The 17,691-nt window shown below is 40.9% G+C and overlaps 1 protein-coding gene across 2 annotated transcripts; it reads left to right on the top strand.

Moving 5' to 3' along the window:
• The first annotated feature begins 562 nt into the window (after positions 1-562).
• On the top strand, positions 563-16,570 carry LOC115169278 (ran-binding protein 3). Of its 2 annotated transcripts, none has more exons than XM_029724734.1 (16): positions 563-845; positions 2,630-2,685; positions 2,834-2,867; positions 6,123-6,209; positions 6,351-6,428; positions 6,660-6,725; positions 7,522-7,721; positions 8,021-8,116; positions 8,262-8,350; positions 8,586-8,661; positions 10,631-10,730; positions 10,808-10,929; positions 11,100-11,220; positions 12,817-12,959; positions 13,749-13,929; positions 14,271-16,570. In XM_029724734.1, the coding sequence occupies exons 1-16, from the start codon at positions 824-826 to the stop codon at positions 14,312-14,314; spliced, it is 1,515 nt and encodes a 504-aa protein (XP_029580594.1). In that variant the 5' UTR covers positions 563-823; the 3' UTR covers positions 14,315-16,570. The 2 variants fall into 2 exon arrangements, with proteins under 2 accessions (XP_029580594.1, XP_029580595.1); XM_029724735.1 differs by having other exon boundaries at positions 564-845; positions 7,534-7,721.
• The last annotated feature ends 1,121 nt before the right edge of the window (positions 16,571-17,691 follow it).

Genomic DNA, 17,691 nt, shown 5'->3' with positions numbered 1-17,691 from the left:
ATGCAGTTTTAAGAAAAAAATAAGTGTTAAAGTATTTACTAAATAAACTGAAGTAAACAATTAACTAGAAAAATAACGAATAATTAAAGAGCAACAATACAATAACAGTAATGGGCTATACAGAATGTACCTGTACAGAGTCAATGTGCGGCGGTTTGTCGAGGTAATTGAGGTAATATCTACAACATGTAGGTAGAGGGTAAAATGCATATGCATAGAAATAAACAGAGGGTGCGTTCGTAAATTCACTCTGGAGTGCCATAGAGCGCTCAGAGTGCACTCTTCGCGTTCGTAAATTCAGTATGTTGTCAGATTCGTTCTCGGAACGTTCAGAGCGCACACTGGACGCTATGGCCGAGGAGTAGGGTTGATCCGAGCGTTCAGGCCTCACAACGGTAGACAAGCGCCTAAGCTTACTGGCTAAAGTTAACTCGCTTGTTAGCTACTTCCAGACAACATTGAGATATGGCCGGCAACACAGTTACAATCACCAACGCTATGGATAACATGAACAAAGCCTAGCCAGCTTTGCTAGGTCGAGAGCTGGCTAGGCTTTGTTCATGTCATCCATAGCGTTGGTGATTGTAACTGTGTTGCTGGCAACAGTTTAATTACGTTTCGTTGCCGACGTTTACTGACACCGGCCATATTCAAGGCGTATTGAACTTTCATAAATTCATCAGTTATTCTGCGCTTTTGCACACTCAGACGGGGTGCTCTGAAATAGGAGTAGATAGCCAGAGTGAATTTACGAACGCGCCCAGAGAGTAGCAGCGTTTCTGTATTTTGCGCGGTGGGTTATGGGTGTGAGCAGAGAAGTAAAATGGCGGAATTGGCAAACGAAGGTGAGCAGTTTCCGTGTGAGGAAACAAAGCAAAACTGTTGAATTATGTGCATGGCCGTTTACGTATTTATTTATTTAAAAAGAAATGTACATTGCAATTAACGTAGTGGTTTACAGCTTTTAAATAAAATAGTGGAACTAATTGTTGTTTCAGACCGGCTACATAAGCAAGAACATGTTAATTGTCACAATTACAGGTAGCTAGCTACCATAGCAAGCCAGCCACATCTAACTTGGGCTATTTAGGCGGGGATGGGAAGCTGGCTAACGCTAGCTAATCAGATCTGTATGCTAACGTTACTTTTAACTACATTTAGTAAGGTATATTGTAGCTAATCAGTTAGCTAGTTAACGCACGTTTGCCACCTTGTTAGCTATACGAGTTGTTAATTTGTTACAGTCACAGCTAGGTTGCTAACAATATCCTCAGCTAACGTTAACCGGTGAAATGACACTTCATGGGGCTAACTTAGCTAGCTAACTACCTTCCTCTTAATGCTAACTTTCTATATCATGCATTGGCATTAGTGGTAACTAGCTATTTGTCAAGGACATTTATTTAGCTAATAAAATCATGACGTCTCTTTAAAGGTAGCAAGCTCTTTGTTCACACCCCACTTGCCAGCGAGGTAGCCAACTTAGCAAATGTTGCTAGCAATCTTAGCTAATGAATGCTGCACATTCTGAACTCGGTGACTCATTTATCAAGTCTGGTTGGTGCGCCAAATCCTGTTAGCTAACTAGCTTGTAGTTGGCCAGCGCTACATTGTGACCGCATTTATATTAACCAGACTATCCTAATTTTGTAGTTGGCTAGCTAGTAAGGTTGGATATGTGGATTGGAAGCTAGGCTAAACTGTTGTCATAAGTGACAATCAAGGTACACATTGTTGGCTCATGTGCTTGTGTTTATTTACAAAGTATGACAGTCCTTTCTCTGACCCTGGCCTGCTGAGGTGCTAGTTGTCCTGGCAGTTTCATTTGGCTAGGCCATGAGTTTTGATGGTCTAAATCCAATGCTCTTGTCAATGTGTTGTCCATACATGTAGCCTATGTTTAAAATAGCATTTGTTTGATGCACACATTGTCCGATTTGAAATACCTAATTTGATTTAGATACATTTGTTTGAGTAAATATAATGTCCCTTATCCATTCTAGGCTAGTATGGGTGTTTTTTGTTGACTGAACGGATTGTTGTTTACTTCAACCTCTCTGAATGGAATAAAGGATTATATAATGCAAGTTGTTTATTCTCAAACCTTGCATCATGGTCATTTGGCATCTAGTCAGAAGTACCTCAACTGAATGGGGAGAGTTGGAAGTCTGTGTGTTAGACCCAGTTAGCAGAAGAAGAAAAAATACTGTCTGAATCCATGTGTTGGGATTCTTTTTGGCAGAAATATTTTGTCTGTCTAGGTTTATGGTTTAGCCTTTGCTAAATATTCCTGCATTTCCTCAAGTGGCACTCTGAACATCTTTGTGGAATTAGTAACACATGCCTACGCTAAACAGAGAATCCAGAGTGCCAGACATGGAATTGCACAGATGTAGGCCTTCTAGCTTTCTGAAAAAACATGGCAGAACCTGTGTCATCTCAAAACTGCTGCAGGGTGTTTGCTCATGACAAATGATTTTGACAATCACTGTGATAATGTTTTTCATTGTTGACACAAACAACTGATTCACAGGCTGTGATGTCTTGATATTAGGCCTACACTTCACACAAGTCACAAATGTACTCTTCTGTATGGTAAAGCATGATTTCCCTCTTCTTCATTAAACAGAGAAGCCTGCCATAGCGCCACCAGTGTTCCTGTTCCAAAAAGATAAAGCACAGAAGGTAAGCTAGACAGTATTCTATTCTTTCCCCTCACATTGATGGAAATCAATGGGCCTTCATGGAAATTCACTGTAAAGCTTCATAATTTGACTCAGTTGTTTCTAGTCTGAGAAACAAACAGTTGACCTAGAGCCTCTCTCTATTACAGAGATCAGCTGATGGATCGAGTGCAGAAGACGACGGTAGGTTATGCATACATCTCATCTGACTGTTAGCCTATTTCATCATATGATTTCCATCTAACCTTATAATGCCCTTAATACTATTGTAGTTAATTTACCAGGGATCAAATTATACTGCGTAGTAGAGCTGACCCCATTTAGTCCGCTGGTCGATAGGCTGTTGATCGACCGAGATTGATTTAGACGAGCCGTTGCAAATAGATCATTTTTTTCATGGCATGCAAGACACCTGTCAGATTTGCGCCTGTCTCAGTGGACTAATCCATTGACGAGGCCACGGGCATGCCATAGTCCAAGAAGAAGGGGAGTGTGGCTAATATGCACAAGGCACGTCTCTCTCCAGAATGCACTCTCTCCCACCATTTCGTGTGCATTCATTGTTTCATAACTTCCTTGTGTGAATTGTTTGCCCTTTGATTGATAGTCTCTATCAATTCCCTGTAACATATCACCAGTAGTACATTTACCGTTAATTCCCATAATTTCTAATCTTCCATGCTTGTTTGGTAATTTCTGTTAATGCGTTCAATATATTATTATTAAATTCGTTTACTGTTCTCATTGTTGGAGTGGACACGTTGTTTGCAAAGCTCAAAACCTATGCTACACTTGTGAGAAACAAGTTTTAGTTTATTTCAAAATAAACCAAAACTTGATTACTTCTTATCCCTTGCACAAATAGCCTTACAGCAGTGTCTGTCCCAAGCTCACTGGAGCGGGAAACTGAGGACCCAGAATAGTTTATAACATTTTGCAAGTTTGCTAGAAGAGGTCGACCGATTAATCGGAATGGCCGATTTAATTAGGGCCGATTTCAAGTTTTCATAACAATCGCTAATTGGCATTTTTGGACACCGATCATGGCCGATTACATTGCGCTCCACGAGGAGACTGCGTTGCATGCTGACTACCTGTTATGCGAGTGCAGCAAGGAGCCAAGGTAAGGTGCTAGCTAGCATTAAACATATCTTATAAAAAACAATCAATCTTAACATAATCACTAGTTCACTACACATGGGTGATGATATTACTAGTTTATCTAGCTTGTCCTGCGTTGCCTATTAATTTATCGTTGAATCATAGCCTACTTCGCCAAACAGGTGGTTTAACAAGCGCATTCGCGAAAAAAAAGCACTGTCGTTGCACTAATGTGTACCTAACCATAAACATCAACGCCTTTCTTAAAATCAATACACAAGCATATATTTTTAAACCTGCATATTTAGTTAATATTGCCTGCTAACATGAATTTCTTTTAACTAGGGAAATTGTGTCACTTCTCTTGCGTTCTGTGCAACAGAGTCAGGGTATATGCAGCAGTTTGGGCCGCCTGGCTCATTGCAAACTGTGTGAAGACCATTTCTTCCTAACAAAGACAGCCAACTTCGCCAAACGGGGGATGATTTAACAAAAGCGCATTTGCGAAAAAAGCACAATCGTTGCACGACTGTACCTAACCATAAACATCAATGCCTTTCTTAAAATCAATACACAGAAGTATATATTTTTTCAACCTGCATATTTATTTAAAAGAAATGAATGTTAGCAGGCAATATTAAAATAGGGAAATTTTCACTTCTCTTGCATTCATTGCTCACAGAGTCAGGGTATATGCGACAGTTTGGGCCGCCTGGCTCGTTGCGAACTAATTTGCCAGAATTTTACGCAATTATGACCTAAAATTGAAGGTTGTGCAATGAAAAAGCATTATTTAGACTTATGGATGCCATCCGTTTAGAAATACGGAACGGTTCCATATTTCACTGAAAGAATGAACATTTTGTTTTCGAAATGATAGTTTCCGGATTTGACCATATTAATGACCTACGGCTTGTATTTCTGTGTTATTATATTATAATTAAGTCTATGATTTGAATGAGCAGTCTGACTGAGCGGTGGTAGGCAGCAGCAGGCTCGTAAGCATTCATTCAAACAGCACTTTACAGCGTTTGCCAGCAGCTCTTCGCAATGCTTCAAGCATTGCGCTGTTTAGGACTTCAAGCCTATAAACTCCCGAGATTAGGCTGGCAGTACCTATTAGAACATCCAATAGTCAAAGGTATATGAAATACAAATGGTATAGAGAGAAATAGTCCTATAATAACTACAACCTAAACCTTAACTGGGAATATTGAAGACTCATGTTAAAAGGAACCACCAGCTTTTATATGTTCTGAGCAAGGAACTTAAACCTTAGCTTGTTTACATGGCGCATATTACACTTTTACTTTCTTCTCCAACACTTTGTCTTTGGATTATTTAAACCAAATTGAACGTGTTTCATAATTTATTTGAGACTAAATTGATTTTATTGATTTATTATATTAAGTTAAAATAAGTGTTCATTGTTCGTTCAGTATTTTTGTAATTGTCTTTATTACACATATATAAATAAAAAATCGTCCGATTAATCAGTATCGGCTTTTTTTTTGATCCTCCAACAATCGGTATCGGTGCTGAAAAATCATAATCGGTCGACCTCTATTTGCTAGTGCGAGCTTCGAGGCCGGACCCAGTTGATTATCAAGTTCGTTGCGAACAGGCCTTGTGTAGCCAATGTGATTTATAGGATATACATTTTTATCAGGATATTTTCTACCTGCAAGCTGCAGTTTTTTATTTGTGTAGGCTATTTGTACATAGTTGGCAATAGTTGCTTTTAGATTTGTATCATTGTCGTTAAGATTCAGATAAAATGTTGATTGACCACATGACAATGATTTTGAGATATGAACACTTTATTATAACTTAAGTGTTCCACAAAAATGTGCATATGAAAATCACAACTGGCACGCAGATCGGTAGAAATATTAAGATAAATTGGCACTCCAACTGTTAAAGTTTACTGACCCCTGGTGTAGCCTATTACCGGCAACTTCAGGAGCGTAGCGGCAGGAGGGGGGGTCGGGTACAGGTTTTTTTTCTCCTGGTTAAGAAATCTTGATCTCTGGCTCCCTCTTGAGTGATATGTGTCTTAATTATTTAATCAAACGGTGTGCTTAAAGCATCAGACATGCTCAGTAGCCTTTACAATACACCTAGTAGCCTATAGTTGATTTTATTAAAACACACAGGCTGTGTCTATATATGGAAAAATACACGTTTTAAAATTTCAACCAATCGATTAGTCAAAAGAACAGACAACTCTTGATCGACCAGTAGGACAGCCCTACTGCATATCTTAGTGCCCAGGTAGAGCATTTTAATTGGTCATTTCAACGGAAGGCTAAAATAAGACAATTTGCTTATTTTCAGGTTCAGACAAAGAGGATGGTGGCTACTGTCCTCCAGTAAAAAGAGAGAGGACTTCATCTTTAACACAGTTCCCACCTTCACATTCTGGTAATGAAACACATTAGATAAGCCTTTCCCTGCTGAATGTATTTCCCTTGATTTTTACTTAATTGTTGGAAAATAATATATTTTCTAGATTTGGTCTTGTATGTGTTGTGTGTAATTCTGCCTCTCTCCTGCTCTCTGCAGGGTCTAGTAAGAACAATGTCTTCATGCCCTCAAGTTTCTGCCCGTCTCCAACTGGGAATTCAGAGGACTCAGAACCAGGTGAGACTTGTCTACTTCTTCTAGTAACTCCTCATCATAAGGCTTCACTCATTAAGTCTCCAGTGGTTGACTTGTATGTAATATGGATTGTATACTTATAAACTGTAGTCCAGCTTTGTTTATTTAATGATAAAATGTACTGAGGATACAATAATACTATGAAAGCTGCCATTTAGTTATTGAGTTTTTTTAAACAATTCTACATGTTCTGTTTTTTCTTCCTCTCGCCAGATGAGAAGCCTGTAGGGTTTCGTTTAAAGCCACCTACTCTCATCCACGGCCAGGCGCCTAGTTCAGGTGGGTATTGATGCCTGTGTATGTGTGGTTCAGTAGAGGCTGGTGGGAGGAGCTATAGGTGGACAACCTTATTGTAATAGCTGAAATGGAATAAATGGAACTGAGTCAAACATGTGGTTTCCATATATTTGATACCGCTCCATGTTTAACATTACAATAAGCCCATCCTGCTATAGCTCCTCCCACCAGCCTCAACTGGTGTGGTCTGGTATGTGGCGTGCTGACTTGACTAGAAGGAGAAAAACTGGGCCCTTGTTATAGCCCATGACTAGGCCCTATAAGTTTTCCTGGTCAGGTCAAGTAGTCAGGAAAAACTCCTGGTCCAAGTAAATTTATAAACGTAGATGGCAGTACAGCATGTTAATATGGATGGCGGTGCATGGTGGTAGTTCTGATATAGTACATGGTGGTGCATGTTAGTTGTGATATAGTGCTGATGTAGTACGTGGTGGTGCATGGTAGTTCTGATATAGTACATGGTGGTGCATGGTAGTTCTGATATAGTACGTGGTGGTGCATGTTGTGGTATAGTGCATGGTAGTTCTGATATAGTACATGGTGGTTCATGTTAGTTGTGATATAGTGCTGATGTAGTACGTGGTGGTGCATGGTAGTTCTGATATAGTACGTGGTGGTGCGTGTTAGTTGTGTGATAGTGCTGATGTAGCATGTGGTGGTGCATGGTAATTGTGATATAGTGCATGGTTGTTGTGATATAGTACATGGCATGGTGGTGCATGATATAGTATGCGCATGGGGTAGTTCTGTAAGGCATTCAGATCCAATCCATTAGTAGATTGTGTTCCAGGCGTCCCCAGTCAAAAACCCAAGGAGCAGCAGCGCAGTGTGCTCCGGCCAGCCTTGCTCCAGGCCCCACCAGTCAAGTCCAACTCAGAGTCCACTAACGGGGTGAAGAAGTCGTCCGACGGAACGTCAGAAGGGTCGAGCATCTTCCAGAACAACACTGAGCACTCAGACGTCCTCGCTACATCACCGGTGAGGACTACGATCATGGTCCTGTCTAATATACAGAGGCAGAAGTGTGCTAGCGCTACATGGCATCACTTGAGATTTGATTAGCTTGTAATTGCATAAATAGAGTAGTAACTGCCCAGACCTACTTTTTGGAAATCATTTACTGTCCTGCAGTTGTTTATTTTCTGGTTGCCCTATTATTATTATTATTATTAATATTATTGTTATAATTATTATTATTATTATTATTCAACAATAAATTAAAGTTGAATTCCCCAAACCCATCATGATGACTGACTGCTGTATCTTGTCTCCTGTAGAAACATGAAAGGGAGGATGGAGCGAGCAGAGAGAAGAACGATTGTTCTGCAGAGTCCTCTTTCGTGTTTGGGCAAAATATCAAAGACAGAGCAAAGGTGGTTATTTCCCTTTTAAACAATCACTTCAAATTGTTCAAGGGTGATGTTTAAATATCCAATTTATTTTTGTAAAAAAAAAATCTTAGCAAGAAACGTCAAAATATTTATTTTAGCTGACGGTTCTCTTTATCTCTCATTCTAGTTGGAAGAGAATAGTAAAGATGGCAAGTTGTTACCCCTGGATTCTCAGGAGGGAACCAACTATTTCTTACAGTACATCGCCACCCCCAGGTAACATTTTATGTCATTGGCTTTTCAGACCTTTGCTCTGGCAGAGAATCTGCTTCTTTATGAGTTCAGATCAGACTTGTTTTCTTTCCCACAATTTTTAAGGTTTTGTAATGAGCGTAATATGATTGTTTTAGCTACCTTAATTGAATGCATTAATTGTAAGTTGCTCTGGATAACTTTCTGTTAAATTACTAAAATGTGCTAATATCTTCTTGTTCTTCTTGATTCCTTTCAGTTCAAAGAACGCCATACACAATACCGACAAGGGGGCCAAATTTGTCTTTGGTCAGAACATGTCAGAGAGAGTCCTAGTGAGTAGAGACTGTCCGTTTGATTAGTGGGGGCGTTGCTCTTTAGGCCATGACATAAACCATAGAGATGGTGATCGAGCAAACCCAGTTGAACCCAAATAGATGGCTCCTGAGAAATGCAACAGCCTGGGACTGTTATACAGTATATCCAAGCATGCCGTTGTGAGGACAATGCAACGAGAATGTGATGGAATGAAGACGAGAGAACTGTGTGTGTACTGTCCACACTTATTTTTACTTATAGTGCATTCGGAAAGTATTCCGACTGCCTCATTTTTTTCCCCAAATTTTGTTACGTTACAGCCTTATTCTAAAATTGATGAGGATTATTTTTTTATTTAATCAATCTACACACAATGCCCCATAATGACAAACCGAAAACTGGTTTTTAGATTTTTTTGCAAATTTATTACAAATATAAAAACAGATGCATAATTATTCAGACCCTTTGCTATGAGACTTGAAATTGTACTCGGATGCATCCTGTTTCCATTGATCATCCTTGATGTTTCTACAACTTGATTGGAGTACACCTGTGGTAAATTCAATTGATTGGACATGATTTGGAAAGGCACGTACATGTCTATATAAGGTCCCACAGTTGACAGTTTGTCAGAGCAAAAACCAAGCCATGAGGTTGAAGGAATTGTCCGTAGATCTCCGAGACGGGATTGTGTCGAGGCACAGATCTGGGGAAGGGTACTAACATTTCTGCAGCATTGAATGTCCAAGAACACAGTGGCCTCCATCATTCTTAAATGGAAGAAGTTTGTAACCACCAAGACTCATCCTAGAGCTGGCCGCCCGGCCAAACTGAGCAATTGGGGGAGAATGGCCTTGGTCAGGGAGGTGACCAAGAACCCGATGGTCATTTTAACAGAGCTCCAGAGTTACTCTGTGGAGATGGGAGAACCTTCCAGATAGACAACCATCTCTACAGCACTCCACAAATCAGGCCATTATGGTAGAGTGGCCAGACAGACGCCACTCCTCAGTAAAAGGCACATGACAGCCCACTTGGAGTTTGCCAAAAGGCACCTAAAGGACTCTCAGACCATGAGAAACAAGCTTCTCTGGTCTGATGAAACCAACATTGAACTCTTTGGCCTGAATGCCAAGTGTAATGTTTGGAGGAAACCATGCACTGCTCATCACCTGGCCAGTACTATCCCTACGGTGAAGCATGGTGGTGGCAGCATCATGCTGTGGGGATGTTTTTCAGCGGCAGTGACTGGGAGACTAATCAGGATCGAGGGAAAGATGAACGCATGAAAGTTGAACAGAGCGAAGTACATAGAGATCCTTGATGAAAACCTGCTCAGGACCTCAGACTGGGGCAAAGGTTCCCCTTCCAACAGGACAACAACCCTAAGCACACACCCAAGTCAACGCAGGAGTTGCTTCGGGACAAGTCTCTGAATGTCCTTGAGTGGCCTAGCCAGAGCCCGGACTTGAACCTGATCAAACATCCGGACTTGAACCTGATCAAACATCCGGACTTGAACCTGATCAAACATCCGGACTTGAACCTGATCAAACATCCGGACTTGAACCTGATCAAACATCCGGACTTGAACCCGACCAAACATCTCTGGAGAGACCTGAAAATAGCTGTGCAGCGACGCTCCCCATCCAACCTGACAGAGCATGAGATGATTTGTAGAGAAGAATGGGAGAAACTCACCAAATACAGGTGTGCCAAGAAGACTTGAGGCTGTAATCGCTGCCAAAGGTGCTTCAGCAAAGTACTGAGTAAAGGCTCTAAATACTTAGATAAATGAAATATTTATTTTTTACTACATGTCTACAATGTGTGTAGATTAATGAGAAAAGGTTTTTCATTTTTTTAATCAATTTTTAGAATACTTTCCCGAATGCGCTGTATCAGGAGTGAACTGTAGGAATGGACTTTATTGTTGCACTGTAGAGACAATGCATGGTTGGCTGACAGTGTACTGTGTGCTTTCAGAGCCCTTCCAAGGGAGGGGAGGCATCAGTGGAAGACTGTAAAGTCTTACCAGCTCCCCCTGTGTCTGAATCCTCTTCAAAGGAAAACATACCAGAGAAGGGTAAGACTCACGCACAGCCCAGTGCTGATCCCTGTGTATATTTCTAGTTAACTTGTTACGTGTGTGTGTAATCACAGGTAATGTGACAGAGTCACTGGAGGAATCTGCAGCAGCGTACACCAAAGCCACAGCCAAGAAGTGTATCTTGGAGAAGGTAGACGTCAAAACTGGAGAAGAATCAGAAAGTAACGTTTTGCAGGTCGGTGTCTAGTCTCTGGCTGACGATATACGAATACATCAGGGCCATATTCACATAGCGTCTCAGAGTAGGATTGCTGATGTAGGATCAGTTTTAAATATTTAGATTCCAATGACGGAGGTGATTTCCCCCCCGATAAGTAATGTGTGTCTCCCCCCCCCCCCCCCCAGGTCCAGTGCAAGTTGTTTGTGTTTGACAAGACAGCCCAGACGTGGATAGAGCGGGGTCGAGGGCTGCTCAGGCTTAATGACATGGCATCCACAGACGACGGCTCACTACAATCACGTCTTGGTAGGTACACACTTCACCTGGACACACACTGGCCTGTATACTCACCTGTACACATTTCATTTTGACTGATTGTTTGTCTCAGTAAGTTATATACTGAACAAAAATAGAAATGCAACATTCAACAATTTCAAATAAATTCATTAGGCTCTAATCTAGGGATTTCACATGACTTGGAATACAGATATGCATCTGTTGGTCATATGTACCTTTAAAAAAAAAAAAAGGTTGGGACATGGATCAGAAAACCAGTCAGCATTTCCTTCGCATAGAGTTGTGGCCTGTGGAATGTTGTCCCACTTTGCTTCAATGGCTGTGCGAAGTTACTGGATATTGGCGGAAACTGGAACAACCTGTCGTACACATCAATCCAGAGCCATCCAAAACATGCTCAATGGGTGACATGTCTGGTGAGTATGCAGGTCATGGACAAACTGGGACATTTTCAGCTTCCAGCAATTGTGTACAGATCCTTGCAACATGGTGCTGTAAATTAGCATGTTGAAACATGAGGTGATGGCTGCAGATGAATGGCACGACAATGGGCCTCAGGATCTCGTCACGGTATCTCTGTGCCTTTAAATTGCCATCAATAAATTTGTGTTTGTTGTCCGTGGCTTATGCCTGCCTGCCAATACCATAACCCCAACGCCACCATGGGACACTCTGTTCAGGCGACTCCGGGATGCTTGCCTTCTAATCAGAGTTCCTCTTGTCCAGTGTCCTTTTGCCATCTTAATCTTTTCTTTTTATTGGCCAATCTGAGATATGGCTTTTTCTTTGCAACTCTGCCTAGAAGGCCAGCATCCCGGAGTCGCCTCTTCACTGTTGATGTTGAGACTGGTGTTTTGCAGGTACTATTTAATGAAGCTGCCAGTTGAGGACTTGTGAGGCGTCTTTCTCAAACTAGACACTAATGTACTTGTACTATTGCTCAGTTGTGTACCGGGGCCTCCCACTCTTTCTATTCTGGTTAGAGCCAGTTTGCGCTGTTCTGTGAAGAGTACTACACAGCGTTGTACAAGATTTTCAGTTTCTTGGCAATTTCTCGCATGGAATAGCCTTCATTTCTCAGAACAAGAATAGACTGCCGAAAGTTATTTGTTTCTGGCCATTTTGAGCTTGTAATCGAACCCACAAATGCTGATGCTCCAGATATTCAACTTGCCTAAAGAAGGCCAGTTTCATTGCTTCTTTAATCAGAACAGTTTTCTGCTGTGCCAACATAATTGCAAAATGGTTTTCTAATGATCAATTAGCCTTTTAAAATTATCAACTTAGATTAGCTAACACAACGTGCCATTGGAACACAGGAGTGATGGTTTCTGATAATGGGCCTCTGTACTCTATTGTAGATATTCCATAAAAAATCTGCTGTTTCCAGCTACAATAGTCAATTACAACATTAACAATGTCTATTAACAACTGCGTTTCTGATCAATTTCATGTTATTTTAATGGACCAAAAATGTGCTTTTCTTTAAAAAACAAGGACATCTCTAAGTGACCCCAAACTTGTTATCGGTAGTTTACCTATTTTCTTCTGTTTACATTTTTGATCTAATGTCCTTGAGCCATATACCTCTGTGTGTACCCCAAGTGATGCGGACCCAGGGCAGCCTTAGATTGATCCTGAACACCAAACTGTGGCCTCAGATGCAGGTGGACAAGGCCAGCGAGAAGAGTGTCCGTGTCACAGCCATGGACACAGAGGACCAAGGGGTCAAGGTCTTCCTAATATCGGTATGACATCACCATTGCCCAGCGTTTAGCCTGCTTCACGTTAGTCGTATTTACATTTTAGTCATGTAGCAGACGCTCTTATCCAGAGCGACTTACAGTAGTGAGTGCATACATTTCATGCATTTTTTATTTTGTATTTATTTAGTATTTTTTTTGTACTCTGCCCCCCTGTGGGAATTGAACCCACAACCTTGGCGTTGCACACACCATGCTCTACCAACTGAGCCACAGTATCACACGCTTTGTGTATAGTTTTTGCCTTTTATCTGGGGTTGGGTGTTGGAAAAAAACTGTAGAGCTGTATACATCTGTCACACGTTTGGGGGGGAACCTAACGAACCAAACGGAAGCCAACAGAACGAAATGGGGAGGGACCTACCTGGATTTGTCCAATAGACTCTTGATTTCGTTACAGAACATTTTCCATTTGGAGTAACCGGTTTCCGTTGCAAAACTTTTTGCGACTGTTTGCGACTGCTTTCTGCAATCTTTGTCTAAATTAAAATACCCCTGTGTTTGTACCTGTCCCTATTTAAATTAATTAGTTTGAAATGTGGTGTAGTACTCAGTAGAGACACTAGAGGGAGTACAGGGATAAGGAAGTAGACAGGTGCTTGAATTCAACGCCTCATCAGCACAACAGTGTTTCTGATAGTGTGGTTCGATTGAGGCTAGTTTTTAGGACCCAGTGCAGCAGTTGTCTGTCTGATGTGTTTATCCCTATTATTGTTGTGGTGTTTTTAATGACTTCGCTCTGTCCATCCTTGCTGTTAATGTCATGATCTCCAGCCTAGTTCTAGGGAGGACACAGGTCAGCTGGCAGCAGCGTTGCACCATCGTATCCTGGCCCTGAAGAGCCGGGCGGACCAGGAGCCCCAGGAGGCCCCGTCTGCGGACTGCGCCCCCGAGGCTGACTTGCCCCACTCTGAAGGGGACAGCGATGAGGAAGATCAGGTCAACAATGCTGCAGGTCTGATCAATAACTAGATACATCTCTAGTGGGCTTACTGTGTGTGTCTGTGTGCACGTGTGTTCGTGCATCAGTCTCTGGTTTAGACCAGAGATTGACGTGTGAGTGGCTTTGGTGTGTGTCTGTGGCATTCCAGCACTTAGTGTGACTTCAAGGTTCTTCAACTGTCTGGTATATTGTGACTAATTATTCCCAACTCTTCCCATTGTTCTAGTTGTTGTAGTCTTCTCCCTGCAGTTAGCAGCATGTCTTCATGTATCTTTCCAATCACTATTTAAGACTACTACTAGTCTTCCTGTCCATCATACAGGTATTAACATTGTTGTTGCTCTGTCCCGCAGTTAACTCAGAGGGAGGAGAGGCCCAGGCTGCTGGAAGCACATAGCGTTAGTCCCCCTAAAGGATTGCCTGCCAGGATACTGCTACTGCTGTTTGGGCATTTTACTGAGGGCATCCCAACGAACACCCTTCCCTGACAAACATGGGTCCTTCAGACCAGTACTTTTGGATACTCAGAAGTCTAGCTCCAGTTAATTTTTTTCTTTACATTCAATCAACATAAAAGCATCTGGAGTTGTATTTTTGTTTTGTCTATATTTTGTCTTCTTAGTTGCAAAAATAAATACTTATTTTTGCAGCTGAGACAAATTTTTGGTTTGGGACTTGGCTGCTCATCATATTGATGAGTGTGGGGGTGTTTTCCTCTCCAACATTTTAAGGTATGGCACATGTTTAAGACTGCAGTTTCTACCTTGGGACTTTTTTACTCACCAGACCACCCCCACACCTCTGGGACCCAACCAACCACCCCAGGCTCCAGAGGAACTCCTGTCTGTCACCGTATACTGACCTGTCTTATGGTCAGTCATTTGACTGGTTTCTACATCATCCCCATCCATTCAGCTTTCACATGAGGGCTGATTCCGACCTGAGTTAAGCGGGCGTAAATGGAACGTAAATTCCCTTTTTATGCACTTCTCTCTGACCTTGAACTTAATCCACTAATAATTGCACCACCTTTACGTGTGAGGAAACCATGAATATGGCAGAAAACTGAAGTATATAAAAATGTCCCACAGTAAAGTTTATGAAATGCTGTGTCGTTATGCAGAATTTAAATTGTACAGCCTTTTAACTTGCAGGGATGGGCACTCAGAAGTCTTAATTTTAGGCTACCCCAACTTTCTCTGTTTCCTATTTCTATCATGTTAAATATTAGTCACTATCAGTATCAACTGTCAGTAGGCCTAATAACCACACTTATACCATGGTATTGTTAAGTACTAGTTTGTGAAGGGCATTCTAGAGCGTGCGTTATAGGGAAATAACGCACGGTAGAATTCAATGGCTATAGTTCATCCTTGCATGTTCTGTGTTTGAGCTGCATTGAAAGCAAAAGTCGAATTGAAAACTTTGGCATTGTTGAATTCGATTTTCATAATCGCAAGCTAGGTCTGATGGTTTGGTTAGCTGAACTAGGAAGTCTGTTTGTTTTGTAACCAAGGTAACTACATTTGCTATCTAGTAAAGTTCCTAGCTACCTTAGTGGATGTTGAACACATTTCTAGAGGCAAATGTGTTAAATTATTGGCATGGTATAAAATGGATAATCAACTCAGGGCTCTGCTTTCTCTGGAAAATAATGCAACTCGTGGAAAGTCAGTTCCACTCCTCTACTGTGTCGTGGAACACACCTTCCACGTCGTTCATTATTTTCCATAGAACCCATAGCCCCTCGTTGATTATCCCTTACATATTCGTTCTGCCAATTTACTGTTCCCTTCAGTTATAGTCTACTTTATCATTTCATTTATTTACCTTAATTTGCTTCCTCTGTAAATGTGGTTGTTGCTGAGGATCATTAACAGTTGATAATATATTTTTAAACCGTCAAGGCTAATTAAATCATGATGGAGTTGAGAGAAAACCAAGCTGTAACAGTTTGAACGCACTAACCATGGAACTGTGTCATCACACAGTTCCATAGTTAGTGCATGCGATAGACGATGGTAGAGCCTACTATTGTACACTATTCTCCCTATTATAAATCAATATACGCTAATCTTCCACCATTGCCATGGGTAAGTGAATGTGGCAATTTTCAGAATGAATCAAACCAGTTTTCTTTCTTTCGTGCATAAAGGCTCGCTAAACCTGTTTTGTATGATTTACAAATACTTTCCTAAACCTGAATAATCGACAAGATCAGAGTATTTTTCAATCTACCGACTGGTGCTGAAACAGACAAATATGCATATATTTAGATGGCTTTCTTTCATTGATCCGTAATATTCTGAACTCGTTCTCAATATATTCTAGTGAGTCTGTCGACAAAATTCGAACTAAAAGGTACACTGTATTGGAAGGGATGGCTTAAGATAAATGTATTAAACCCTATTGGGTGGAGCTCCATGAGAAAATCTGTTTGCCAGCAAATGGGAGGGTTCTTGTGGTTGAATGAAATGTATTCAGAGCGCGCAACGTAGGCACATCGGCAGAGCGTGTTACCCGACTAAGGTAAGTCTGAATACCAAATACTGAGAAGTATACATTTCCTAAGTCTAAATCGGCCCCATGTTGAAGTTTCCGGACATGTCTTTTATTTTTGGTCATGAATTTCATGAGGCATCTAACAAAAAAATGTTTCTAATGGCTAGGGCTGGTTAGCATCCCTCAGACTTCGATAGCAGTTTCTTAGTTTTCCTATTGACTTAGTACATAAAGTACTAAAACAAATACATAACTCTCTTATGGGTTAATGCTCCAAGCATTACCAACGGCGCGGGCAGTAAGGGGCTTAACCCCCAATATCTCCTGAAGTGTGCACTCATTGACTACCCACAAATCTAAAAGCAATGAATTGGAGGCATGGGTTTCCACCACGTCTGTTACACCAGTTATTTCCTTTCAAATCAGTGAAAGGAAGTGAACAACTACACACTTAAGGATGAACACCTGGAAAGTTTCTCAAGTTTATATGGCTGAGTTGTCTACTCATTGACTGTTGTTTTTATGTTTCTCAATAAATTAACCTGACGAATCTACTGAACAAATATTTAAATGCAACATGCAGCAATTTCAAAGATTTTACTGAGTTACATGCAGTTCATATGAGGAAATCGGTCAAATGAAATAAATAGATTAGGTCCTGATCTATGGATTTCACATAACTGGGAATACAGAAATGCATTCCCAGTTACAGATACTTAAAAAAAAAAAAATGGCCGTCAGGACTTCCTCATGGTATTTTTGTGCATCCAAATTGCTATCGATAAAATGCAATTGTGTTCTGCCGCAATTCTCTCGCAACAGCTCTGGAGGACATTCCTGCAGTCAACATGCCAAATGCACGCTCCTTCAGCTTGAGACATTGGTGGCATTGTGGGACAAAACTGCACATTTTAGGGTGGCCTTTTATTGTCACCAGCACAAGTTGCACCTGGGTAATGATCATACTGTTTAATCAGCTTCTTGATATGCCACATCTGTCAGGTGGATAGATTATCTAGGCAAATGAGAAATGCTCACTAACATGGATGTAATCAAATTTGTGCCCAAAATTTGAAAGAAATAAGCTTTTTGTGTGTGTGGACAATTTCTGGGATCATTTATTTCAGCTCATTAAATATGGGACCAACACTTTACATGTTTCTTTAATATTTTTGTTCAGTATACATTCTGCATGTCATTGTTTTAATTTCTAACATCTTATTGTTATTTATTTTTTATTTGATATTAACTTTTTATCCATTTTCATTTGAG

This window comes from Salmo trutta, chromosome 31 (genome assembly GCF_901001165.1).
Source record: "Salmo trutta chromosome 31, fSalTru1.1, whole genome shotgun sequence".
Classification (NCBI taxonomy): Eukaryota; Metazoa; Chordata; class Actinopteri; order Salmoniformes; family Salmonidae; genus Salmo; species Salmo trutta.
This window is presented reverse-complemented; position numbering and strand designations above follow the sequence as displayed.

Coding starts and splice junctions, on each gene's coding strand:
- LOC115169278 (XM_029724734.1), top strand. CDS start 824: ATGGCGGAATTGGCAAACGAAG. Junction 846..2,629: donor GGCGGAATTGGCAAACGAAG/GTGAGCAGTTTC, acceptor TTCATTAAACAG/AGAAGCCTGCCATAGCGCCA. Junction 7,722..8,020: donor ACGTCCTCGCTACATCACCG/GTGAGGACTACG, acceptor TGTCTCCTGTAG/AAACATGAAAGGGAGGATGG.